Raw genomic sequence first — 23,337 nt, 5'->3', positions numbered from 1 at the left:
TCTACGCTGAAAAATTTCTTGAATAAAAAGTAGTTTGCGAACCACAGAGAGTAGTCGAAAATTGCTTGTTTCGATATTCTATAGAATTATTACATGAGATATTAGGAATAATATTTGTACCCATGGCCGTTAAGTTGACGAATGCACTCGAATACAGAAAAGTGAAACTAAATAAAATTGGGTGTTTAATTTTCACGGGCTCTTCTTCTCCTGCCCCGCTTGCTCTGCAACGCATCCAAAGACTCAATCTCCAGCCTCCTCTTCCGTAGTTTCGTCGGCACAGTCGGCTTATTCCCCCCCACACTCGAAATAATCGACGTGACTGGCTCCAAGACTCCAGTGACGGCATTGCACCCGTTCACAAAATCCGACACATTGAAGGGCAACGTGCCCAGCTGCTGTTGGATTTGGCCCGTTTCCTGGAAACACTTGAGGCACTGCGAGTACACCCCCAGGAACGATGGGGAGCAGAGGCATTTCGCCACATCCAGGATCTTGGGCGCGTCGGCAATCGACGTGATGTTGGCAAGTTGCGAGGATTTCTCCATACAAGTGTGGAAGGTGGAATAATTCTGCTCGCACTGTAGACACGTGATGATAGCCGCGGGAAAACTGGGGGCGGGAGCCGAGGGCGTGGTGGCGCTCTGGGCATGGGAGCCTCCGAGGCTATGGAGGAGGAGAAGGGAAGCAAGGACACAAGAAGGCAAGCGCATCTCTTTTTTGGCTTTAGTCTTAGAGTTGAGAGCTTTTTTAGAGTCTTGCCATCCCCCATTTTATACTTGACATTAGAGTTATTTTGGGAAATTTCTGGAAGGAATCGATCCTCTTGGTAGACTTGGCATCTATCATGCATGAAAAAAAAAACCCCTATGCTTGATGTGCCACAGGCCAGCCAACCATGACCTCCAAATCCCTCTTCACTAAGTGTGTTTATGGCGCGGGCAAGCTCTTGGGGGGATTTCCGATTTGCGAGGCCAGTCAAAAAAGTCAACATTATCCAATGACAGGAGTATAAGATCCTTCAGATGTGACGTCACGTTTTTTTATAAAGTACGGAGGAAAACGGGGGTCGAGTTGTTACTCAGTGATTTTCACTTCTCAATCTTTGTCGAAGGGCGAGAGACACTAAAACCATGTCGCTGCTAACAAATTCACGGGTCATGCTGATGAGCATTCGACCCCGCCTAGCTCCGGTATGTCCTTGATCGGTCCTTGTGACCGGTGACTAATTTGTTGGAACTCGATGGCTAACTAGATTCTATTTTCGTGTAATTGATTGCTTTGACTTGCGGAAATGCTTTGACACAGCTTGCTGCCATTCGTACCATCAAGACCACGTCAGCAAACAACATGGCCGTGGAAGCCTCACCCCCCCTGAATTCCCAGCCCAAACCCCGCTTCGAGAAAACCTTTCAGATTTATCGCTGGGTAGGGCTAGGATGGATGTTATTTAATGTTTTTATTCACTGGCTTTCTCACTTTCTTCTCATTGGCGCCGTGGTTCTAGGATCCCGACAAGCCCACGGAGAAGCCCCGGATGCAGACATACACCGTCGATCTGAATCAATGTGGCCCTATGGTGCTCGACGCGCTCATCAAGATCAAGAATGAGGATGATCCAACGCTAACCTTCCGGCGCTCGTGCCGTGAGGGTATCTGTGGCTCCTGCGCCATGAACATCAACGGCACCAACACCCTCGCCTGTATTTGCAAGATCGAGCGTAGTGCTAAGCCCGTCAAAATCTACCCCCTCCCTCGCATGTATGTCGTCAAAGACTTAGTGCCCGATCTCACCCACTTCTACAAGCAGTACAAGTCCATCGAGCCGTATCTGAAGCAGCGCAGCGCACCCCCCGAGAAGGAGAACCTGCAGAGCATTGCGGACCGAAAGAAGTTGGACGGGCTGTATGAGTGCATTCTCTGCGCCTGCTGCTCCACCTCCTGCCCGTCGTACTGGTGGAACTCGGACGAATACCTAGGTCCTGCCGTGCTCATGCAGGCGTACCGGTGGATGGCCGATAGCCGTGACGAGTTTGGGCCCGAGCGCCGAGAAAAGCTCAACAACAACATGAGCGTGTACCGGTAAGTGCGGTTGGGATGGGAGGCGCCGAGTGCTTCAGCTCGGCAAGCTGGAATCGACTCACTAACCCGTCCCTTTTTTCTTTCTCTCTCTTTCTCTCCCTCCATCTCCAACAGTTGCCACACAATTATGAACTGCGCGAAAACATGTCCCAAGGGGCTTAACCCTGGCAGGGCCATTGCACAGATGAAGATGCAGTTAGCGACGGAGTGATGGGGACGGCCGCTTCATCCCACGCTGTCTAGAGAAAATTCACGAGAACAATGATGAATTTCATGTTCCTTTATTAAAATATACTCTTCCTTTTGTTCCCGCTGTTCTCCCCACTCTTGTTTCTCCCTCTCCCTAATCCCATTAAAACACCAATCTACAAATCTAGGCGGCGACGTCTGGAGAATTCGGAGCTAAACTCTTTTAGGTCAGATAGACCCTGAGCAATAAATGATGCGCTCATGCAGCAAACAACCACCCCTCCTTCATAAATATAGACTCCCTCCCCCCACGCCATGCCTGATCCACCATTTATCCCATGAGTCATCATGTTGGATCAAAGTGATGTAACCCACGAATCCTCTAAATCTGATGGCGTTCGTCGCGGTTCCCTCCCAGCCTCCGTGGCGGGGGGGAAAGGGGCGCCTCCATCCCCTCTCAGCTCCACGCCATTTTCGGTCTTACCCGTTACCGGCGCCCCTTGTGGCGATTCTTCCACGGTTAGGAATCCGCCCCTCCGGCACCGGCGGGCCACGGTGGATATAGCACCCGTCCTGTCATCGAGGCTGCAGGTGATTTAGAATTTAGAATTCCATCTTAGCCTAACCTTAATGGTCTGACTTGATCTCGACAGAGCTCGCTCGATGAAACTATGGGGGGCCCCATCCTGGGGCAGCACAAGGATGTAGTGCTAGAGGCGGCATTGAGAGCAAACAAAATTGTTAGCAACGCACAAGAGGCCGCTGTGATTAAAGGGGATGCCAAGGATGGGGGCAGGGCGGAAGCGGATGGTCGGAAGCGGGGGCCGAAATCACCCATGGGAGATGCGATTTTGAAGGGGCAGTTTTGTGATCTGTAGATAGCTTTGTGAACTGTCGCCGAGACCTAATAGCGAGTAGATAACACCTCGTGGAAGGATCCCTTGAGGGGGGTCCCCTATGCACATACTTTGTACAAGCCCCCCTGGCCTCTCATTTTTCGACTCCCTGAATAAAAGATAGCGCTGAATAGAATGGGGCTTCTTTTCCCGGCCCCAATAGCTCGGCTGAAGGGTGAATGGCATCAGCAGGGCCCAATTCTGAGGCCGCTTTGTAAATTGGAGCCGCCCGGGCGACCGGTTGGCTCCACCGACCCAGACTTGCTTATCGCCCGCGTGGGCAAACGATCTGGTCCATGCGGAAGGCTAGGCGGCCGGATTTGGCGGGCGCTCTGAGCCGGCAGGGAACAAGGTTCTTCGAGAAGCGACCTTGGAAGGTGCACGCGGGCAGGGCTGCAGCGATACATTGTGGAAACGTGTTTGATGTGAATCAAGGTTTCATCTAACTTGAAGCCTACGTAATTACGCTCCCTATTTCCCCCTTGGACCCAATCAGCTTGCAAAACTCCGCAGCCAATGGCGGGGCGCTCTTGGTTATCTAGCCTCGAGGCAAGGCCTCACCCGATGATCGACCCGAGTAGCGATAAAACCTAGAAGAGCCTGCGCTCAAAGAGGAGAAATTCCTTGTGAAGCCCGAAACAGGCACATCACAGGTTGGCCGGGAGGGCGTTGAATTTTGGTTTATTTACCTGCGCACTTCAAATTCCGTCTCTTTCTTTATTCCGTGCTAACTCTTATTGCCTGCATATTCCGCTTTGTCAAGGGCGGCTGCGCTTTTATCCTGCCGTCGTTTCCACAGAGCTCTTCTCTCGCACGCTTTGGTTCAAATTAGTCATTGTTCTTGCTTCGGATTCATTTTCCGGATTCCTCCTCCCCCCCCCCTCTTCCCCTTATATTTCAGGCCAGCCTGTCATTCCATCTCCCGTCTCATTTACAGCAGCCTCTCTTGATTGACCCACTGTCCTCATCTCCCCTCTCCCCCTCCCCCTGTTCTCCTCGCCCCCCATGCCATTCCTCTTCGGCAAAAAGAAACCTAGTATCCCGAGCGAGACCCCTCTCAGGGAGAAGCAGGGCGACAAGGAAAAGAAGAAACAGAGCAACCGCTTAAGCATGGTCGCAAGTGTCCTCTCCTCCCGGCACAACAAGACCACCGCTCCCTCTCCGCCCCCCGCCGAGACAACGCGCAACGCAACCCCACCCCCCTCCGAGAAGAGTGTGCCCCCCAACGCCGCCGACTCATTCCATCCCGCCGACGACGCCCTCGACGCCCTCGACGGCCCCTACGTCTGGTGGGAGGGCCGGATGTACTACGACGATCCCAACACGGTCTACCCGCTCCCCATCGACAGCCTCGAGCTAACGCGGCTCCAGCACGAGCACGAGATCGTCCGGCAAACGCTCGGCCTGTTCAGCGCCCCCGTGGAACCCATGCTGCGCAAGGAAGGGGCCAAGGTGCTGGAGATGGGCTGCGCGGCCGGATTCTGGATGCGCGAAATGGCCATGCACTTCCCCGAGTGCGAGTTCGTGGGCCTGGACGTGAGCCCAGCCGTGCCCGCCTCGGATGGGAGTGGGCAGGATGTCAAGGGCAAGGGCAAAAGCGAGGGAGGAGAGGCGGAGCCGCCCGTCCCTCCCAACGTGCAATACGTCACCGCCAATGCCCTCAACGGGCTTCCGTTCGCCGACGACACCTTCGACTTCGTCTATCAGCGGGGAATGGGCCTCGCCTACACCACCGAGCAGTGGGCCCGCATCATGCACGAGCTCCAGCGAGTCACCAAGCCGGGCGGCTACGTCGAGCTGGTGGAGCCGGACATGGAGCTGAGGCGAGCAAGGGATGTCATCAGCCCGCCCGTGATCGATGCGCTAAAGTCGCGCCATCTCGACCTCGGCGTCGGGAGGAGGCTCGGGGAGCTCCTCCAGGAGAGCCTTGAAGCCACCCACACCGCGCATCGCAGCGTCCCGATCGGACGCTGGGGCGGCCGCATCGGTGCCCTGCAAAAGGCGTGCTGGTTGCAGTTCTGGGGGGCGCTGGCTCCCTTCGTAAAGGTGCAAGGCGTGAACCTGGATTTGGCCGCCGTGAAGCGCAGACTGAGTGCCGGCGAGCGAGTCTTGCCCTACATCGAATACTACGTTGCCGTCGGAAGGAAGTTCGACAGTGCGCAAGGAGGGGGGATGGTCCGGGAGTCCTTCGTCACCTCACGCACATCCCTCACCGAGGAGGAGGACGATTCCTCCAAATCCGACCCACTCTCCTAACCTCACTCCCCTGCTCCCCTACGTGGTCACTTTGTCCGTCCTTTCTCCCCACCCTCCATCCCCCACACATGCACCACTCTCTCCCAGACTAAGACATATACACTCACTTGTACAATACAAACGCCACTTAGTTTTTGTTTTTAATTCTTTCTCTGTCATGTTAATATATATATTGATGCATTTTTTATTATGATGAATCGGGAAGAGCACTAAACAAGAACAGCAAGGAAAGGACGCAGAGAGATAGTAGGAAAAGAGAAACAAATAGAGAATTGGCAGCATCAAGATAACAGCCAATTCACTCACAACCGCTGTCTAAAAAATCGGAAAAAAAGGCAGCAAAATAACCAACCTAGACGCCAGACCCACAAAGGAGGCAAAAAGAAAAAGGAGAAGCGGGTTGGGGAGAAAAGCAATATATATAAATAGATATATCAATATATACAAAAAAAAAGACTATTCACGGTATATTATGTGCCAAGAAGTGTGGAACAGCCCTATTCTTTTACATGAAAGATGCGAAGTATGGTTCTTGGGAGTGGGGAGAGTGGGGGGGGGGGGGAGGGTGGGGAAGGGGGAACGGAGGGTGAGGACAAAGGCCCGCCGCCCAAATCAGGTGGGTCTCATTTATGGGGATAGTTCTGTTCCGCTCGCTTCTTCGTCAACTTGGCATACACAAGGCCACAAGCATTGCATAGGGTTCGTGCGCCATCGGGCCCGCGCCTCCACTCCGGAGTTTCGGTTGTGTTGCAGCTGTGGCAGATCCCCGGAGAAGCGGTTCGTTTCTAAGCAAAAATGAAATAGCCGCGGATGAATCCTAAGACCCAATGTCCAAAAGGGGGAATGCCCAAGAGCGCGAAGAAAAAAATGGCTCCATGGACTACCTACCGCTCGTTTCCGAAACTTGGTCAGGAATGGGGCAGAGGACTCGTAGCTAAAGCGTTTGCTTCGAATAGCGTCCACCTCAGCTTCCCCCGCCCGTTTCTCATCCATGGCCTGTTTAGTGCCTAACGCCGCCTTCATGCCCATAAGCGATCTCAAAATATCATAGGATTTGTTTGCCATATCCCATATCTGATCTTCAGAAGGAGAGCCGCCTTGAATATAATGGGTGGCGAATTGCGAGAGCTCGTGGCAATTATTCAAAACCTATACATATAACCAAATGGGAGGGGGTCAGCGGGATTGGACTTGAAATCGAGTAGGAAAATAGAGTAGAGATCTTAGAGGATGGGAGGGGGGGGGGGGCGTGGCCAGTGTGGGAGGAGGAAGAGAAAAAAAATAAAAAAAGGAACAGTCGACTTACACTCTCCATCTCATTTCCGGGGGCTCTAACCTCCGTGGGTCCTTGTGTGGGAGACGGTGATTCATTATTATTGTTCACTACGCTGCTCTCTCTCGAGTTGAAGGGGCTGTTTTGCCCCAAGTATGGCCGCATCGGGCTATTGGAGTAGGGTATTTGGTTTGCCGGCGGAAAAAATGTGGAGATGGAGGGAAGAGTCGAAGGGGGAGCCTGTCTCTCGTTGGATTCAAGCGATACAGTGGATGCATCTAACAACGTGGGGAAGGAGTTCTGATGGTAGTGAGATGGTGTTGCTGCAGGCCCAGGTGGTTGTGAGGGATTAGGAGAGTAGCTTTTACAAATGTAATCAACGAGGTTAGCTAATGGTTGGTCAAGACGGGGAGCAAACTTATCCCTCTCCTCCGCAGACCTCTTTTCACACCCCCTGCTCCTGTTTCTCCCCTCTTTTCCCTCCTCTCGGACAATAAACTTACATGGATGAGAATCGCGGTAAAGTGGGCGAGTCGTCTCGTGAAGATTTCTGAGGCATCATGATGAGCGATGTTACGATATTGGGTAGGAATAGGCAAGCAGGGAAATCGAATTAAGGCTCAGTGGCTTCGATAATCTTGACCTCACTTGCTCGCCTATTTATTACTAGATCGTGACAATAGGTTTGTACAAACACGACTGAATAAAATTGAGCTTTATACAAACACACACTCTCACACACGCACACACCTTAAACCTCAACCCTGCCGAAAATGAGGGAGGAAAGGAAAAAAAAAACTAACCACCAAAAAAGAAGAAGAACTAGTTTGAAGAGAATAGAATTATGTTTAAACGAAGTAAAGGGGAAAAAAAAAGGAAACAAAAAAGTAATTAACAACTATATAAAAAAACAAGCGAAAAAAAAAAACAAACAAACATATATACTATTAAATCTGTTTAAACATAGTCCGGCGTTTCTCAGCTCGCCGTTGTCTCTCCACATGCGCTTCGCAATAGAATCGTTTGTCGACCATGTAATACACATCTGTGATGGGTGCTCTGCAGACAACGCACTAAAAAGTAGTGTGAAAAAAAAACCGCAAAACAAGAAGATACGGTTAGGGACCCGAATTATGCGGAGAGGGTGGAGCAATGGGAAAGTGAAGATCAGAAGGGAGGGGAGAGAAAAGTTAAACTGAAGCCATTGTTAGCACTTACCGTAAAGCACGGAGGATGGAATCTCCACCCTTCAATGGTCTGGGCACAAGGGCCTTCAATGGCATCGTCGCACTTTTTACACAGTGAGTTGTTGAGCTTATGATAGTGCCTCTTGCAATAGGGGGCATTCTCCCACACGTAAAAACTCCCGTCGGGAAACGGCTTACGACAAGTCCTGCATCCAAAACAGTGGGTGTGCCACTTACCCTCCAGCTTGCTCGCGCACACCGCCTGACCCTCCACGGGCAACCCGCATGCCCGACATTTTGGCAGAAAGAGGTCCGCAAAATCCTCGCGGCAATAGATCTTCCCCCGGTGCTCTACTGGCCCCCCAGCAGCGCGCTCGATCGGGAGGCGGCAGTGATAGCAACGAACATGCTCACGGTGGTAAGGCTTTCCGTTGGAAAAGACGGCATCCGAGAGGATGGGGGAATGACTAAACAATCGAGTACAAATGATTAGTGAAGTAGGAGATCTCTGATCTCGGGATCGCACCCGGGGGGGGGGGGGGAAGTCAAGAGAGGAACTTACCACTCGGCACACATTTCCCGAGCTTTGGCACCGTTCTTCCCGGGATAGTCCCTCCCGCAAAACAGGTCCCCGCCCAGCTCGAAGTAATCCTTTGCCAGGGGCTTTCGGCACACCGAACAGTGAAAGCACCGCGTATGGAACATTTTGCCCAGAGCTTCACGGAACCCCTCCTCCCGCTCGATTCCGTTTCCACACCTGGCGCACTTTCCCCCCTTGATCCCTGCCGGCCCTCTTCCTCTTCCCCCTCCGCCTCCAGCGCCGTCCAGGGAAGTGTCTCCCATCTCCCTCATCAAATCCTGCATCAGGGCGTCGAATGCACCCCCGCCCGCACTTGTATTCGTGTCTCGCGGGCCCCGGCTCTCCCCACGGGGAGGGTAATAGTCGTCCTGTGACCGACTGCGCTGTATACTCTCATATTCTAGCCCAGGCTTGGATAGAAAGCTATGATTGTCATACGAGTTATTCCGAAAAGGCTCCGACATATCCCTGATACTGTTCTCCCTCGTCCGCCCCCCTCCGCCATAATCAAAATCGTTTCGTCGATAGCCTTTCGGCGCGGAGGACTTACTGTATCCGTAGCCCTCATCGTCGTCATCGTCGAAATCGCGTGCCCCCGATGGGGGAGCACGACCACCAGCTGGGGAGCGCTTTCCATTGCCAATGAAGAAATCGGAATCTGTGGACGAGGTGGTGCTGGTAGGGCTGCGTTGTTTGGTGTACTTTTCTAGGAATGGGAGGGAGGGTTTTTGCTCACGGTGGGATTCCATGGTGGAGCGCGAATACTCGTCGTTGCTCTCGCGATAGCGTGGAGAGATGCGATCGACCGGCGAGCGAGTAGAGCCTTGATTGAAGGAATGGGAATTTTCATAGAGCGAATCTGGGATAAAGGGAGAGGGATCGCACAGAAGAAAATGACATAATCATAAGGATACGGATGAACTCAAATAATTCTCAATCAAAATCCCATGTGTATGTACCTGTAGAGACGGGAGGTGGGGGCTGTCCTCTAGCTGAAGGCTTCCGCAGAGAGGCGGGCAGCTCAGGCATTGGAGGAGCCTTTGAACAAATGTGGTCTCCCAGTTTGCGGAACTCCACATCCTCCCCGCAGTCGGAGCACTTTATCATCGGTAATAACTGGCTGATACGAGCGTCGGCCATCTTCAGTTGAGTGATTGATTACAGATGGATTCCTTATTTCAGTAAGGCGGTGCAAAGAAGGCGAAGAGCAGATCGGATTAGTTTCTAAGATGACACTCAAACAAGAAATGGGTGATTTGGATAATAAGAGAAACACAAAGGAAGGAAAGGAGAGCGATCTCAATTAGATGGTGGTGGTGGAGATCGATTTGAACGTGGGCAGCGTATTTTTTTTTAGAAAAAAAAACTACTGTCGTCTATGGGCCAGGCGATAATAAAAAGCAATAAAAGGATAAGGGAGTAAAAGAAGGGTTGAGTGAAAGGGTTTTCCCTTTCCGCTCAAATAAAAAATGCTCAACTACCAAAATTAAAGTTCATTTGAGTTAGGATCTCCATACTAAACTCTAAATCGTATACTTGTGCCGGAATACTATTAGGAAACCTATGCAGCATATTAATTGCCCTTCGCACTTCCGCTTATACAGAAGCTCTACCTTTCAGCCACTATTCCCCAGCCTCGTTGCAACTCTATGCCAGTTTATTTACTAATATTTTTTTTTCATTCTGAAGTTAGTTGTTGTGTTTGGGCAGCGATATATGTGTGAATACGAATGAGAAGGGAGGAGAGAGAGAAGGGAAAAAAAAAATAAAGGAAACAAGGAATTCAAATCAGTGATATAAAAAATGAAATAGGTGTATATATAAGTGAAGAGACTAGGCTCAGGCATTAATAATGGTAGTGCGACTGCTCCTCATCTCCAAGCAGCTCTTTGATCTCCCATACATTTTGCTTGCTACCCACGGAGAACTCGAGATCCTCCTTGGTGATCGAATCCCAATATTTGTACACCATCATGACGGCGAGTAGGTTGCAAATAGTGCCAAAGAATAGGCCATCTATCATAGGAAAACAAGATAAGCACCCTGGCCATCTGCACAGGCTGGATGCAGCACCTACCTATATAGTGCTTTGCCGTGTCGCAAATCATCTGCGAGAAGACAAACAACACGACCTGGCCGATGGTGAAAAACAAAACCCCGAAAGAAATGTCGCCGAGTGGCCAGCGATCCTCAAGCGTGTTGAGAACCAGCACGATTTGCGATACAACGTAGATGAGCAAGAGGAGACCATTAAATATGAAATAGACTATCCACAACGCTGTGGGGAAGGTGGGATTGAACGGAGGAATGGGGCGGAAGGTGGCCACGGCAATAAACATGGAGACCGCAAAGAAGAAGAAGGAGCTCAATCGGATGGACCAAAGCGACCATGGGGTGCCATCCTCCGCAAACTGGAACCCGACAAATCCATTCAACATCAAGCACCACAGAGTTGCTGTTATTAGCCCCACATGGGCAGCGGCGAAATACTAACCATAAATCGTCAGAACACTGGCTACGCGATATCAAGATGAAGGATGCAATCGATATACTCACGGGATATACTACGGAAGCAGTGGGTATAATGCCGCTGACAAGGAGCATCTCGAGGAAAGTGGTGAGCATATACAGGTAAAAGAACATGACGATCTCCTTACGACCTAGAAAATAGTTAGACCGTCAGGACGAACCACGCCAAGAGTGACCCGAGGCCGGGTCAAATAGAAACGCAGGGCATCGTTGAGCAGAAGCACCACTTACCGACGGCAGTGTACTTCGACTTGATGTGGTATATCATAATGGATGTCATGATGAGGGATACGAAATGGATAATGAGCGTTGCAGGTTGGAAAATGAGCGTGCTGGCTATCTCGATGTTTCTGCTATAACAGAGGGCTTCCACCCCATCATATTGAGGCGGTGTAAAGCCCGCAGTTGGAGGGCCGATGAGGGGGCAAAGGGGAAGCGAGACTCTCTCGCAGATGCCATCGAAGAGGCCAAATTTAATTTTTTGTAGCTCTGGTGCTGCTCTATCCATGCTTATACGGGATGGTATTATTAGGGATAAATGGACCTGGAATAAATATTCATACGGTATATTATATGAAATAGCTTGGAAAGAGAAATGGCCTCGATGAATACACTAGTGCAATTAGTGCCACAAGCCTCGTTCCTCAAATTTGTTTTTAACAAGAGCTAGGTTAGGTTCTTTGGGCACTGGACGAATCAGAGTAGGATTCCAAGTCGCTTGTTTACTTTAAAAAGCGGCCCTAGCCTATACCTCTTTCAAACTTGCACTCTTCCGTTCCAGCCCCCTGTCTGCAAAAGTAAGTAAAACGATTCATCTCCTGCCCATCTTCACTTTTTTTTCTCTTTGCGCACGGGCATACAGAGTCACAGTGGATACATATTGGGATGACTCCTCTGTGCTAGTATAACCCAAAATTAAACCAACACCATTTCTAATGGTGATGTGGGCAAAAAGTCTGTCACGGTAACCACCTGTTCTGATTTGACTGACGCTTTAACATCGACATTCTCTTTTGTATTGTTTTGCTATTTTTGCGGGCGATTTCCGCCGTCAATTGATTGTGTTGGCCGTGTTTACTAAACGCATATTTATTCTGTTTTCGATAGGGGATTCAAAAATTAAAATCTCAGGGGCAGGCGGACGGGTAAACTTTGAGTAAAATATTCTAAATAAAGTATCTCTTTGCCTTATATATCTTGGCATCCCCGTTGTTTTTAGTAAAAGAATTAAACACCTTCAATAATATTAACGGAAACGCCAAGCAAATTTTTCTTTTTTCCATAGAAATATTTATATAAAAACAAAGACACCCAGAAAGTCTGCCGAAGTACCTGACAATTCATTAACTAAGCATGACACTCCTCTACCTTCTATTACTCATCCTGATGCCGGCACTGGCTTTCGCTGCGCCCTCGCCTACCTCCTATACCTGTTATGACCAGCCCAACCCTCTGATACCCGTGCGTCATGCCGTTCCTTGTCCGCTTCAAACTAAACCGAGATTGTTCTTGGATGTTGCCACCCAACCCTCGAGCAACAATTCATTCTCCATCAACTTCGCTTGTAGGACCGATAAAAACTGCGCCGAAGCTCAGGCTGCCTTTGAAACCGCTGGCCAGATCATATCCGCCTCCCTCATTCTCTCCCAGCCCGTATCGGTCAACGCCTCCTACTACTCTTTCTGCCGTGAGCAAGGTGCCTGCACCAATGGTGGGTTTCTAGTCTTGGGCGGTGCAAGACCGGCAAGGATGCATCCGCTCAAAGACAACGACGGCATGACCAGGCTATATCCGCAAGCTCTCGTGAAGCAAATGAATTTCTCCGCGCACCCTCAATACAGCCAATATGATATCCAAGCGGCATTCAATGCAGATGCTCCGTTCTGGTTTAACGGCGCCACGCCAATAGGAGAGAACCAAAGCGACTTTTTGTTCGTAGTATTGCACGAATTGATGCATGGGCTAGGATTCACGTCAAGGTAAAACACGACGATGGTGTTAGAGGCATTACTTGCCGACTTAAAGCTAGACTGACCCCATCTAACCCTGTTCTGATCTATCTAATAGCTGGTCCGATTACATCACTTCCTCCTTGCTCACTCCAGACTTGACCGCCTCTGAAAACAGGCTTGGCCAGGTCAGGATCAGCCAATTTTATGAGTATGTCTTCGATCGGTATGCCGTCACCCTCCCCGACCTTAAGCATACCACTCAAAACACGCAGGATCTCAACAATGCCGTCTCATCGGCTCCTTCTGATTTCATCTCTCCAAGTGACCTGAACTCCATCTTACAGGGATCCCCGGACTTGGTCCGGATTGGAACGCAGATGATGAATATCGCAACCACCCCCGACAGTCTTGGATTCCTTCCCGAAGGAAAGTCGACAACCCAGGACGCAGTCGTTCTGGAAACCTCGATTAAACCCTTCAGCGATGGCTCCAGCATCTCCCACGTGGACTATAGGACCTATACAAATACCGCCGATTTTCTCATGCGGTTCATCCAGGACCAGGGCGTGACGCTTCAAGAGGCGGTGCGTCGAGGCGGAGGTTCTGGCCCCATCGGACCAAAGCTGATGCAGGTGCTGAGCTCTATGGGGTACTCAACCAGGGATCAACCGCTGCCCGTCAATTTGCCTTCAGGCTTCGTAAAATCTTCTGCAATGGGACTCGCCCCAAACATTCTATTCATGGCATCTCTATTCATCTTGTACCCAATTTTGAACTTTTAACCGCCGTACTCTCCTGATATATATCTCCACCTCACCTTATTGAATGGCTCTTGTATATACTGGTTCAACCTTTCTTTCTACATCCTTCTACATCCTCTCTCAATGGTCACTTTGCTTTATATCCGATATCATCAATAGAAAATATTTATTTCGGCCAATTATAATACTCAGTGGTATAATGGTACAATTAAAGGGAAAAAAAAGGAAGCAAAAACTTGATATTTACAAATATATTACTTATAAATTAGCAATAAATATTGCGATATTCCATTTCGTCAAGGACATTCGCCCCCTCCATTTCGACATCGATCCATCACGTCCATTAGCTCTTGTTCCATTTCGCTTATCCTTTGCTTTGTAGTCGCATCACTTACGTTTCCAGCGGGTAGACACGGCGCCGGGTGCACTGCGTTGGTTGGATGCCTGTGTCTGACATCGAGATTGTATAGAGTCTCCGCTTTTTGAACTTGATCCGCTAGCTGCCTCAAAAACTCTTCCCAGTCTTCGAATGAGTCAAGCTCCATCGTGACACGAGTCCAGGCATCGAGGTCATTCGCCCAGTAAGGAAATTCTCTCTTGAGATACCGAATGAATACGGACCAGTGCCATTGTTCCTCGGATGCCGAAGGACATTGCCGATTAATGAGGGAGGAGAGTAAGCGAGCCTCAAGCTCTAGAGTCTCAAGAAAATCGGTATATTCGTCACGCTGGGAAGCAGTCAGGCTGTTACCTAGACTAAATGGTAGAGACATTAGGGGTAAACTCGATAGAGAGAAAGAAGCTACCACGGTATTCTATACGTTTTCTGAGATTCGTTCAGCCTTACTGCATCCTTCCGGCGCCCGAGTGGGCTAGAGAGCGCAGTAGTTATGGAGCAAGAGATAATGAGTAAAAGAAGTAACATGCATGTTGATTTGAACATGGGGGAAACGAGGGATTTTGAAGTAGTGAATGTGATTTACGGCTGGTTGATGAGTGTTTCCAAAACTTGATCAGGGCCTGTCATGAGCCCATCACCGATGAAAAGCGATTGGTGTGGTTTTCTTTTCGCGATTGGGAGGGGAGAGGATGGGTTGGGAGCTAAGTGTCGCGGCACATGTAGAGGAGGGAGTGTTTATATTGTATCAAGCGGTACTTTTCTCAAGAGAAAAACCGTTAAAAAAAGGCTTGTTTTATTACGCACAAAAGGAATGTTTAGAACGTTCACCCGCGGAGTTGACAACTTCCAGCATTGGAAGGTGCTCTCCTTATAAAGCCACTAGGGGGTGGTGTGGGTGAGACGGACCAGTGTTGATTAAATTGTTGTGGACTAATCTTACCGGATTTGTTTTCATTGATTTGTTCCAAAGGAAATGTTCGATTAGAACCCCTCCTGATTCCATGGGGCGACGTAATCGCTTCGGCCCTGCTCACGAGGGAGGCGCAAACGGAAAGCTTTATTGTCCTTTTTTATACAAACCGTGCAAACTGCCGCCATTAGCGCCGGATCAGTTTCTTTTCCACAGTGTAGACATGCAACTACAGAGTGAGGAGTGCGCGCACAGCAACGTGTTTGCACATGCCTCAAACTAACAGCGTTACAGCCCATTTTCAGAAAATAAAATAATAGAACTGAACAAAAAAATATGTAATCGGATAGATCATAATAAAATGTGACGATATGTTGGTATGTGGTGAAGATATCATCTCAGAGAGTATAGCGGAAATTTGGATGCTAGGATGCAAAAGAACATGTTAGTTCGTCTTGGATAGAATCGAGAAGAAGACGGAGAGTTGGGCAATGTCCCCACCAACCTTGTCGCCTAGATCTGCAAGCTCGTCTGGAGAGAGGTGTGTGACTTTGGCCCAATTTTCAACTAGATTTCGATCTCTTTGCTGGTTCTCCCGTTGGAGGAAATATCGGAGAGTGAAGGAGAGCACGATCACAATGGCGATACAAATTGCATTGATCGTGTGTCCGAAAGCTTGAAAACACATGTTTACAATAGGAGTTAGGAAAAGAGACACCTATTGGCAAATAGGGGAGGAGCGATACGTACTGTAGAAGGGTGCATCTTGCGGCCTATAAATGAGGGCACCAAGAAAACCGCCGACGTTACCCGCGCCAGCCATGAGAGCGGTCGCCACCGCCCTCTTGGTATAGCCCGTAATATTGTTGGTGAGCCAGCTGGTCTTGCAGGGGTGAACGGGAAAGATACCGATGGCCACCACACAGGTCGAAATATATAACACTAGATAAACCCATTACAAATTACTTATCAATGGTACCTGGCTTGAATGAGAATAGCCCTACATATGGTTCCCTCGAAGAGCAAAAGGCCTGCAAATCCGGCGAGACCGATGCATGCACCCGCGATGACAAATGTGCCGCGCCTTTGTAACTTGTCCGAGAAATAAGCCATGCTGAGAGTGGAAATGGCAGCAAGAACGTAGGGAGGGGTAGTGAGGAGCTGGGTTGAGAAGGTGTCAAAGCCCATCCCTAACAAAGCAATGGCATGCAATGAAGACAGAGCATGAGCAGAGCGATCCTACACAAAATAGTACCTTTGATAATGGTGGGTAAGAACAGAGACATGGAACCCAGAGGCACAACGATGCTGAAATCTAAAAGCATGATGCACCACACTTTCCAGTCGAATACGGCGTCTTTCACCTGTCCCCATTGCAGGCCACTCTTTTGTTGAGTAGAGGTGGTGCCCACTGAATCCTCTCTTAATCTATCCAGCACCAGCTGCTTCTCATCCTCCTTCAGAAACTTCGCGTCCTCGACACGATTTGTGATCCGAACAAATGCAATGGCCGCAAAGATCAATGTAGGTACACCCTCCAGAATGAAGATCCATTGCCATGCAGAGAGGCCGTAAAAGCCGTTGAATCGGGTAATAATATAGGAGAGAAAGCCGCCAAAGGCTCCGGCTAAGGCCGACGCCGCGGCAAAGAGTGCAAACCGAAGGTTCTGCTCCGAGCGTTTGTACCAAAGAGACAAAACAAAGATGATCCCCGGAAATAGCCCAGCTTCAGCAATACTATGTAGGGGAGTCGAGAAAAAACCATCAGGATATTTCCATGCATAAAAAGAGGAAGTTTGATTTACCCAAGAAAAAATCTTGCAAAAACTAATTGAAAAAAGTTTTTGCAAAAAGTTGTCCCGATCTCAATGCAGCCCCATACCACCATAATAAGAGGTATCCATTTACGCGGAGTGAGTTTTGTGAGGACGAGATTGGAAGGAAGCATAAATAAAATCTAGACGGAAGATTAGAAGCAGTCGGGTGTGAGCGATGGCAGAGATAAAAGACAAAAATTTAGAGAGTCAAAAGGTCTAGTATTTACATATCCAAGATTAAACACGCTGAGGGCCCAGTTGAACTGATTGCCTTCGAGCTATGGTAGAGGAGAGAAGATGAAGAGACAATAAAGAAGTCGAGATCAACTAAAAGATCCATACATGAAGGTCAGTTTCAATTCCAACTAGCTTTGAGATGGCGATGCCACTACGATGAGAAAGGAGAGACACACATGAATAAGACACTCTGCTTACCGAGAGACTTTTAATGAGAAGAGCAATTGAAGAAATGAACTTACGCTTTATCGAGAGTGCTTAACATATACAACGTGATCAGTAACGGGATTAGATTGAAATCGATTTTTCTTACAAGTTTCCGGTCCGTCTCCGGATCAATCACTACAAGTTCTTCGGGCGTCTCTGACAATACATCCAACTTGGTTGTGGCTATGTTTCTCGCCTTTAACGTTTGATGCGACAGGGGTATAGACGTAAAAGTCCTGGAGCCATCTTTTATGGAATCTTTGGAAGGCGTCTCAAGGGGCATCTCTATAAAGTCCCACAGGAGAGGATATGCATGGTACTGGTAGCGTGGCTTTTCTGTTTCTGTGTTTGGGCTGACAGAGCGAGAGTGCTCCTCAGGTATTGTTTCGAGGTTGGATGCGGGTGCGATTCGCGGAGACATGGAGTTACGCAAGGGTTACTGTGGGGATAGGCTCGTTTTCTCTAGTCTAGTCCAGAGAATAACTGCAATAAGTCGGAAAGTCAGCATGGTAAGAGAAAAACCAACAATAGTAACTACCAGGTATATCTGAACACCTTACGTGAGATAAAGAGATGAAAAAAAAACAAAAGTAGAATGGGGACCGCCAAGAGGTTAACCGACAAAGATGAGGAGAGAGACTAGCAAGGGGAAAAGGCCGTGAGAAAGCGAAGAGAACCAAGTGGGAAAGTCTTAGTAGTCTCCCAGAGAGAGTAAACGGTGATGAAGGGAGGAAAAAAAAAGATGCACGATGAGGTCTTTTTATTAATATCTTAATATTTATTGTTGAAAGCTGGGGGAAGCATGAAAAGCAAAAATAAATATATGAAACTTTTTGTCCCTTTTCATCATGTTTGTTAAATAGGCATATCATGCACTTCGTTGCGATTACAGCTTACTACAGATTTCTATTCTGTTCGTCAAGCGTGACTAATTTCCCCCACCCATTATCATATAGGCGAGTAAGATCCCTTCCCGACCGCCCTCCCTCCTTCCCTCACCAAAAAATACGGTTAAAACCGGACGGTAATAGCCCCCTTCCCCTTCCCCCATCATTTTTCTCCATTTTCATCTCGACTGAAAGGGGAACAGAGCCATACCATGTTCGGTTTTAGTGCTGCAGACTCAAATCTCTATATTCGCATTGGTCCCATTTGCAATAGATCTAGTTGGCCCCCTACCGTGCAGTAGATGAAATCGAATCGAGGTTAAGATGGGGATAATATATTGTTAAACTCACATTATTCCATAAATGATTGTGTACGAATCTACGCCATGATGAAATGAGAGAAAAATTGCGATTCCTTTTTTTGCTGATTAGTGTATTTTTGATATTGATGCGGTTAACGCCAAGATCTACCTTGAATTGGCCCTCTGAAAATAGATGTCTGTTCTAGTTTGGCTAACGAAACAAGGAAACTTTGATTATCAATATATATATTAATAACCTAAGGAAAATGTAGCCAAGGCGCCATAAAAAATTTCCTGTTCAATATCATCATCGAAATTGTAGTAATTGGTTAAGTAGATTTAACTCTATCCTAAAAATATTAAAAATATCAAATTCTTGTGTTGAATACAAGGAGTTCAGTTTTATTTAAACCTCCCACCCCTCTCCCCCCCCCCCCCAAAAAAAAAATAAACGCGTAAGATTTTACACGTTTACAATTACAAAAACAAAAAAAGATTATTTAGAATTGCTCGTGACAGGGATCGAACCTGTGACCTTGGCGTTATTAGCGCCACGCTATAACCAACTTAGCTACACGAGCTCCTGCGAAATTTGAGTCGGTTAAGCTTCTCATTAGCTATCTAATGTATTTCAAACTCCGACATAAATAATATTATAATTATCGCTCGAGACTTGAAGTAATGCTAGACGATGCCCAACCCAACCCGGTAGCCATAACCAAACAATTTGACCATGAAATGCAGTAAGGAATAAAGTCCAAGTAGTGGATGGCAATGAAACAGGGTCGGAAAAAAGACTTCATCGATAAATGATAAAGGGAAACTTGGTGAACATCATAGATTGATTCTGTGATTTTCACCCAGGACACCTCTGAAGATCAAATCCCAGTCCGAACTCGGGCCTGAGAACTGCACCCAACCCCTCACCGCTGTATATTAATACCACTCCCTCTATCGTTTTCCATATCTTTCCTTTTTTTTCTTTTTTTTTCGCTTCTTTCCTTTACTTTTTCAATCCTTCCCTTCTCTTCATTATTTCATGTACGTAAGCAATCTATCTTAATACCGTTGCACACAACTTTTTATCCCTCCCTCTCACATTTTTTCCTTAATTAAGCTAATTTCTGTTTCCATACTTTCCTAGCTCTTTCCTCATCACCCTTTCACTCATCCACTTACACTTCTTTCTCTCTTTCTTACTTCTTCCTTCTAGCTTCCGGATTCTGCAAGGTAGGCCAGGGGCATTACCTGGGTGATTTTGACGTAGAAGCTACCCTATCTTTTTAACAGTATAGGATACTTTTCAATAAAGGTCCTTGGTTGAAAAAAAACGATTATAATTATCGTATTCAATAGAGCCTATAGTTAAAAAAATAATTTTCAAGTTTTAAGATCTCGCTACAAGAAGCAGTGAAATTTCCACACAAAATATATCATAAATGAGTTGTCGCTTTTAAGACCTTTGTAAACTTAGTATTTTTAAAACGGGTCATGACACTCCGGAGCTATCAGAAATTATTCTACCTCACTATATAGACAGATGGAAACAAAATAACTTTATCCTAGAGTGTGTCTACCCCATTGTAAAACTCCTGTCACAAACATTATGCTCAAAAAAGTCCAAGCTGCATCAATAAGACAAGACCGTCCAGATACTCACTCCATTTACTCATGAAATTACACCCAGATAGCATGAATACACAAAAGGCCGAAGAGCTAAAGAAATCACCCCTCTGAGGCAAAAGTTGCTGATAGTCTCAATAATACATTGTGGATATATAATTGTGTAATCACTTAAACATCTTTATCGTAAAAATAATGTTTCACATGCATATACAATATAAGAGCAATATAAGAGAATTATCGAAGAATTATAAAGTTTGTATATAATAAGGCTAGTGAAATGAACAATTCACAAAACAAAATGATCGTAAGATGCTAACATTTCTCACAAAAATCAGCTATAATAAACTTCACTTCACAGTATTTACAAGCACTTAGTCTAAGAAATTTATTTACAAACTTCGACAAAATCCGACACCATACTTTGATTGGCCTCTACCGATTCATGGGCAAATTCTATATCGAGCGCGTAGAGGTATGGGATGGTGTGCAGATCCAGATATATACTGGGGGGCTTCGTGTGGTGTATTTGGGGAATGGCGAGCCAGGGCACGGAGGAAAGATGTACAGGTGGAGTGCTGACAGGTTAGATAGCTGGTTGAAAGAACGTGTATATACTTGCCGTGATTTTTTAGGGGCGGACGGCGGTATGCATAGTGTGGGACCACTAGTAGATGTGTTTGAGTCTACCACAGGCGATGGGGTGGAGTTCAGTGAAGTAGTAGCTCGGATCAGTGGCGGTCTGCGTGAGAACAAATGTGAGGAGGAAGCATGAGCTGCTGGGTTTGGGAGCCACCATTGTGGAAAACCGTGCTTGGCAGAGATGCTAGAGAGTGGCGACACAGCTATGGCGGTAGGTGACCAGTATGTCACTGATGAATCATGCACCGCCCACGTTATATATCCGCACAGGCAAGTCGTGATACCTCCAGGGTGACGTGTAGTGCCTAAGCGGACACAATTCGACGGAGAGTGCGCGGACCCGGACGGTGTAAGGAGGGCCATAGAAACTACAATAGAGGGTGATCTCATGGGCAAACATGGCAATGTATGGTTTGCATGGTTCGGGTGGATGAATATGAGTAGGTGCGACCTGATGCGTGGGGAGAACCGTGAGGCAGCATGGGCCCCGTATCTACTTACAGGCCTCGATTATACACGCGAGAAAGGCCGCTGAGACGTGGCGTCACTAGACGGTATTGCGGCCGTCGCCAACCAAGTACGTCATAGTGTTTGCCATGGAGTCGTATCACTCCTTCGTTATCAGTGTCCCATTCCTGTTTCTATCTCCCACTTCCGCCCTTAGCCGATAGTATTTCCTCTACATTCGCTCTCCTCTTCTCTAGCTCATCTTCCAAGGCATCCTCAATGAATAGGCCACATCACAGTATCCAAATGCTCGGGGTGTTTGTAACCTGTACAAATAGTACTGTGTTTTAGGGTTTTAAACTTGGTGTTTTATCCGTCGTTGCATTCAGCATGGTACCGAGGGTTCTCGTCGTTGTAGGCTAATATTGTAACTGTTTGACTAAATATGATAAACTTTCAATAAAGATTTTTTTATTAACATTTCAAGATTTTAACTTTTCTTGCAAGATGGAATGTTTAAAATGTTCAGCGAACAAGCCAGAGTCATCGTCTATAATAAGTTCGATCTATCTCTAGTGGTTTGGAACAATAAAAAAGCATATTCTTATAATCATATGTACATTACAATTTTTTTCTTGTTTGACAGGGAAAAACAGATCAAAGGTGAGAATGCGGCAAATTGAAGTTACAACACACCGAAATATAGAAAGATACGATGTATAGCTTGGTGTTTAACAGATGTCTCGCACCTCAAAAAGCACCGAAACACTCTCGCCGTTGTGGATTCTCCGGATCGCCTCGGCAAATATGGCAGCCACGTCGAAGACCCGAAGTTTTGAGCACCGTTGAAGATGCTCCTCCTGTGGAACGCTGTTACTGACCACAATATGATCAATGTGGCTCGCCTCAAGTCGCCGTAGCGCGTCTCCCGACATGGTAGCGTGGGTGATAATGGCATAAATCTGCTTAGCACCATTCTGCACCAGCACTTTAGCCGCCTTAGTGATGGTGAAGCAGGTGTCTGCAATATCGTCAATAAGAATACAGATTTTGTCGCGCACATCTCCTACAAGCATCATGTCTGTCTTGTTGGGTTTCGAGGCGTGCCGTCGCTCCTTGTGAATTAAGGCAAAATCCATATGTAGCTTCTCAGCAATGGCCGTGGCTCTATGAAAATAAAAAGAGGCGATCAACTAAAGGTCTGCAGGGATTTGGGAAAATATAGGGGCCGCGAACCTTTTGGCGCCACCAGCATCTGGAGAAACAATAACTGCATCCTCATAGTTCTTCACGTTTTCTCTTATGTACTTGATCATAAGAGGTTGTCCATAAAGGTTATCAACTGGGATATCAAAAAAGCCTTGGAATTGCGGGTCGTGGAGGTCCATTGTAATAATGTGATCCGCACCTATTCAGTCATATTGATGAGCATATGCTGTAGGCATCTATTTTCAGAGGGATGAAAACACAATATTTACCTGCGCACATCAAAAGGTTGGCAATAAGTGTGCCCGAGCGTGCAACCCAGTGCTTATAGCCGCTGCTCGACGACTGTTGCTGTGACATAAAACCAGATGACTGGTACAAAGCACTTGGAAGTTGGAGCACCGTGGGACGCTGAGCATTGTGCCTGTGTACTTGTGGCGAGCCGTTGCTGTCGGTAGGCGTGGCATCTGCCGTGGGAGAGGATGGAGCCGTGCTTGCAGCCGAATCGGTCCCATTGACCTGTATCCGTTGCACAGCATTTGCCAGACTAATAGGATCTCTAATTTCCCCCGCTGCGGGTGTGGCGGGTAGCGAGGAAACTGATGACGAGACCCGCGAGAGAGGAGCTCCCGCCTTCTTATAAGGAGCATCAGGCTGTCTTGCATATGGGAAGCACGGGATAACTGCTGTCACCTTGCGTGCGCTGGCAGTTTTGCAAGCCTGGATCATAATAAGCATCTCCATCAAATTGTCATTAACATGTCCGCATCCACTCTGAATAATGTAAACATCGCAGTCACGAACGCTCTCTCCAATCTCTACATTCGTTTCTAGGTTCGAGAACTTGGAGAGCTTCACCTTGCCTGGTTGGATACCCAGGCGGGTACAGATCTGCTCGGTGAGAAGGGGATGAGACGATCCACCAAAAACCTTGATGTTTCTCATGTTTTGTTG

At 47.6% G+C, this 23,337-nt stretch overlaps 13 protein-coding genes and 1 non-coding gene across 14 annotated transcripts; 4 read left to right on the top strand and 10 right to left on the bottom strand.

Moving 5' to 3' along the window:
- Positions 1-185: 185 nt before the first annotated feature.
- On the bottom strand, positions 186-713 carry VTP21DRAFT_9195 (uncharacterized protein; the record flags this gene model as incomplete). The annotated part of the gene is made up of 1 exon (XM_069400125.1): positions 186-713. The coding sequence occupies one exon, from the start codon at positions 711-713 to the stop codon at positions 186-188; it is 528 nt and encodes a 175-aa protein (XP_069254083.1).
- Positions 714-1,133: 420 nt separating this feature from the next.
- Positions 1,134-2,293, top strand: VTP21DRAFT_9194 (uncharacterized protein; the record flags this gene model as incomplete). The annotated part of the gene is made up of 4 exons (XM_069400124.1): positions 1,134-1,193; positions 1,309-1,428; positions 1,508-2,082; positions 2,197-2,293. The coding sequence occupies 4 exons, from the start codon at positions 1,134-1,136 to the stop codon at positions 2,291-2,293; spliced, it is 852 nt and encodes a 283-aa protein (XP_069254082.1).
- A 14-nt stretch (positions 2,294-2,307) lies between these two features.
- VTP21DRAFT_9193 (uncharacterized protein) lies at positions 2,308-3,109 on the bottom strand (the record flags this gene model as incomplete). Its single annotated transcript, XM_069400123.1, has 3 exons — positions 2,308-2,484; positions 2,643-2,844; positions 2,898-3,109. 3 exons carry the CDS (start codon positions 3,107-3,109, stop codon positions 2,308-2,310), a joined length of 591 nt encoding a protein of 196 aa, XP_069254081.1.
- A 243-nt stretch (positions 3,110-3,352) lies between these two features.
- On the bottom strand, positions 3,353-3,574 carry VTP21DRAFT_9192 (uncharacterized protein; the record flags this gene model as incomplete). Its single annotated transcript, XM_069400122.1, has 1 exon — positions 3,353-3,574. The coding sequence occupies one exon, from the start codon at positions 3,572-3,574 to the stop codon at positions 3,353-3,355; it is 222 nt and encodes a 73-aa protein (XP_069254080.1).
- A 598-nt stretch (positions 3,575-4,172) lies between these two features.
- Positions 4,173-5,423, top strand: VTP21DRAFT_9191 (uncharacterized protein; the record flags this gene model as incomplete). Its single annotated transcript, XM_069400121.1, has 1 exon — positions 4,173-5,423. The coding sequence occupies one exon, from the start codon at positions 4,173-4,175 to the stop codon at positions 5,421-5,423; it is 1,251 nt and encodes a 416-aa protein (XP_069254079.1).
- A 623-nt stretch (positions 5,424-6,046) lies between these two features.
- On the bottom strand, positions 6,047-7,258 carry VTP21DRAFT_9190 (uncharacterized protein; the record flags this gene model as incomplete). Its single annotated transcript, XM_069400120.1, has 4 exons — positions 6,047-6,208; positions 6,312-6,572; positions 6,730-7,057; positions 7,200-7,258. The coding sequence occupies 4 exons, from the start codon at positions 7,256-7,258 to the stop codon at positions 6,047-6,049; spliced, it is 810 nt and encodes a 269-aa protein (XP_069254078.1).
- Positions 7,259-7,643: 385 nt separating this feature from the next.
- Positions 7,644-9,603, bottom strand: VTP21DRAFT_9189 (uncharacterized protein; the record flags this gene model as incomplete). The annotated part of the gene is made up of 4 exons (XM_069400118.1): positions 7,644-7,769; positions 7,915-8,350; positions 8,446-9,322; positions 9,423-9,603. 4 exons carry the CDS (start codon positions 9,601-9,603, stop codon positions 7,644-7,646), a joined length of 1,620 nt encoding a protein of 539 aa, XP_069254077.1.
- A 706-nt stretch (positions 9,604-10,309) lies between these two features.
- VTP21DRAFT_9188 (uncharacterized protein) lies at positions 10,310-11,500 on the bottom strand (the record flags this gene model as incomplete). The annotated part of the gene is made up of 4 exons (XM_069400117.1): positions 10,310-10,479; positions 10,541-10,952; positions 11,020-11,123; positions 11,224-11,500. The coding sequence occupies 4 exons, from the start codon at positions 11,498-11,500 to the stop codon at positions 10,310-10,312; spliced, it is 963 nt and encodes a 320-aa protein (XP_069254076.1).
- An 845-nt stretch (positions 11,501-12,345) lies between these two features.
- VTP21DRAFT_9187 (uncharacterized protein) lies at positions 12,346-13,726 on the top strand (the record flags this gene model as incomplete). The annotated part of the gene is made up of 2 exons (XM_069400116.1): positions 12,346-12,971; positions 13,060-13,726. The coding sequence occupies 2 exons, from the start codon at positions 12,346-12,348 to the stop codon at positions 13,724-13,726; spliced, it is 1,293 nt and encodes a 430-aa protein (XP_069254075.1).
- A 275-nt stretch (positions 13,727-14,001) lies between these two features.
- On the bottom strand, positions 14,002-14,648 carry VTP21DRAFT_9186 (uncharacterized protein; the record flags this gene model as incomplete). Its single annotated transcript, XM_069400115.1, has 2 exons — positions 14,002-14,461; positions 14,527-14,648. 2 exons carry the CDS (start codon positions 14,646-14,648, stop codon positions 14,002-14,004), a joined length of 582 nt encoding a protein of 193 aa, XP_069254074.1.
- An 812-nt stretch (positions 14,649-15,460) lies between these two features.
- Positions 15,461-17,697, bottom strand: VTP21DRAFT_9185 (uncharacterized protein; the record flags this gene model as incomplete). The annotated part of the gene is made up of 8 exons (XM_069400114.1): positions 15,461-15,690; positions 15,766-15,957; positions 16,020-16,205; positions 16,271-16,752; positions 16,821-16,972; positions 17,060-17,110; positions 17,175-17,220; positions 17,312-17,697. The coding sequence occupies 8 exons, from the start codon at positions 17,695-17,697 to the stop codon at positions 15,461-15,463; spliced, it is 1,725 nt and encodes a 574-aa protein (XP_069254073.1).
- Positions 17,698-18,972: 1,275 nt separating this feature from the next.
- On the bottom strand, positions 18,973-19,046 carry VTP21DRAFT_t46. Its single transcript has one exon. It is a non-coding gene; the product is annotated as a tRNA-Ile (tRNA).
- A 1,487-nt stretch (positions 19,047-20,533) lies between these two features.
- On the top strand, positions 20,534-21,265 carry VTP21DRAFT_9184 (uncharacterized protein; the record flags this gene model as incomplete). The annotated part of the gene is made up of 2 exons (XM_069400113.1): positions 20,534-20,846; positions 21,033-21,265. The coding sequence occupies 2 exons, from the start codon at positions 20,534-20,536 to the stop codon at positions 21,263-21,265; spliced, it is 546 nt and encodes a 181-aa protein (XP_069254072.1).
- A 643-nt stretch (positions 21,266-21,908) lies between these two features.
- On the bottom strand, positions 21,909-23,328 carry VTP21DRAFT_9183 (uncharacterized protein; the record flags this gene model as incomplete). Its single annotated transcript, XM_069400112.1, has 3 exons — positions 21,909-22,344; positions 22,414-22,585; positions 22,656-23,328. The coding sequence occupies 3 exons, from the start codon at positions 23,326-23,328 to the stop codon at positions 21,909-21,911; spliced, it is 1,281 nt and encodes a 426-aa protein (XP_069254071.1).
- Positions 23,329-23,337: the final 9 nt, after the last annotated feature.

This window comes from Calcarisporiella thermophila (assembly GCF_041956535.1).
Source record: "Calcarisporiella thermophila strain CBS 279.70 unplaced genomic scaffold VTP21scaffold_5, whole genome shotgun sequence".
Classification (NCBI taxonomy): domain Eukaryota; kingdom Fungi; phylum Calcarisporiellomycota; class Calcarisporiellomycetes; order Calcarisporiellales; family Calcarisporiellaceae; genus Calcarisporiella; species Calcarisporiella thermophila.
This window is presented reverse-complemented; position numbering and strand designations above follow the sequence as displayed.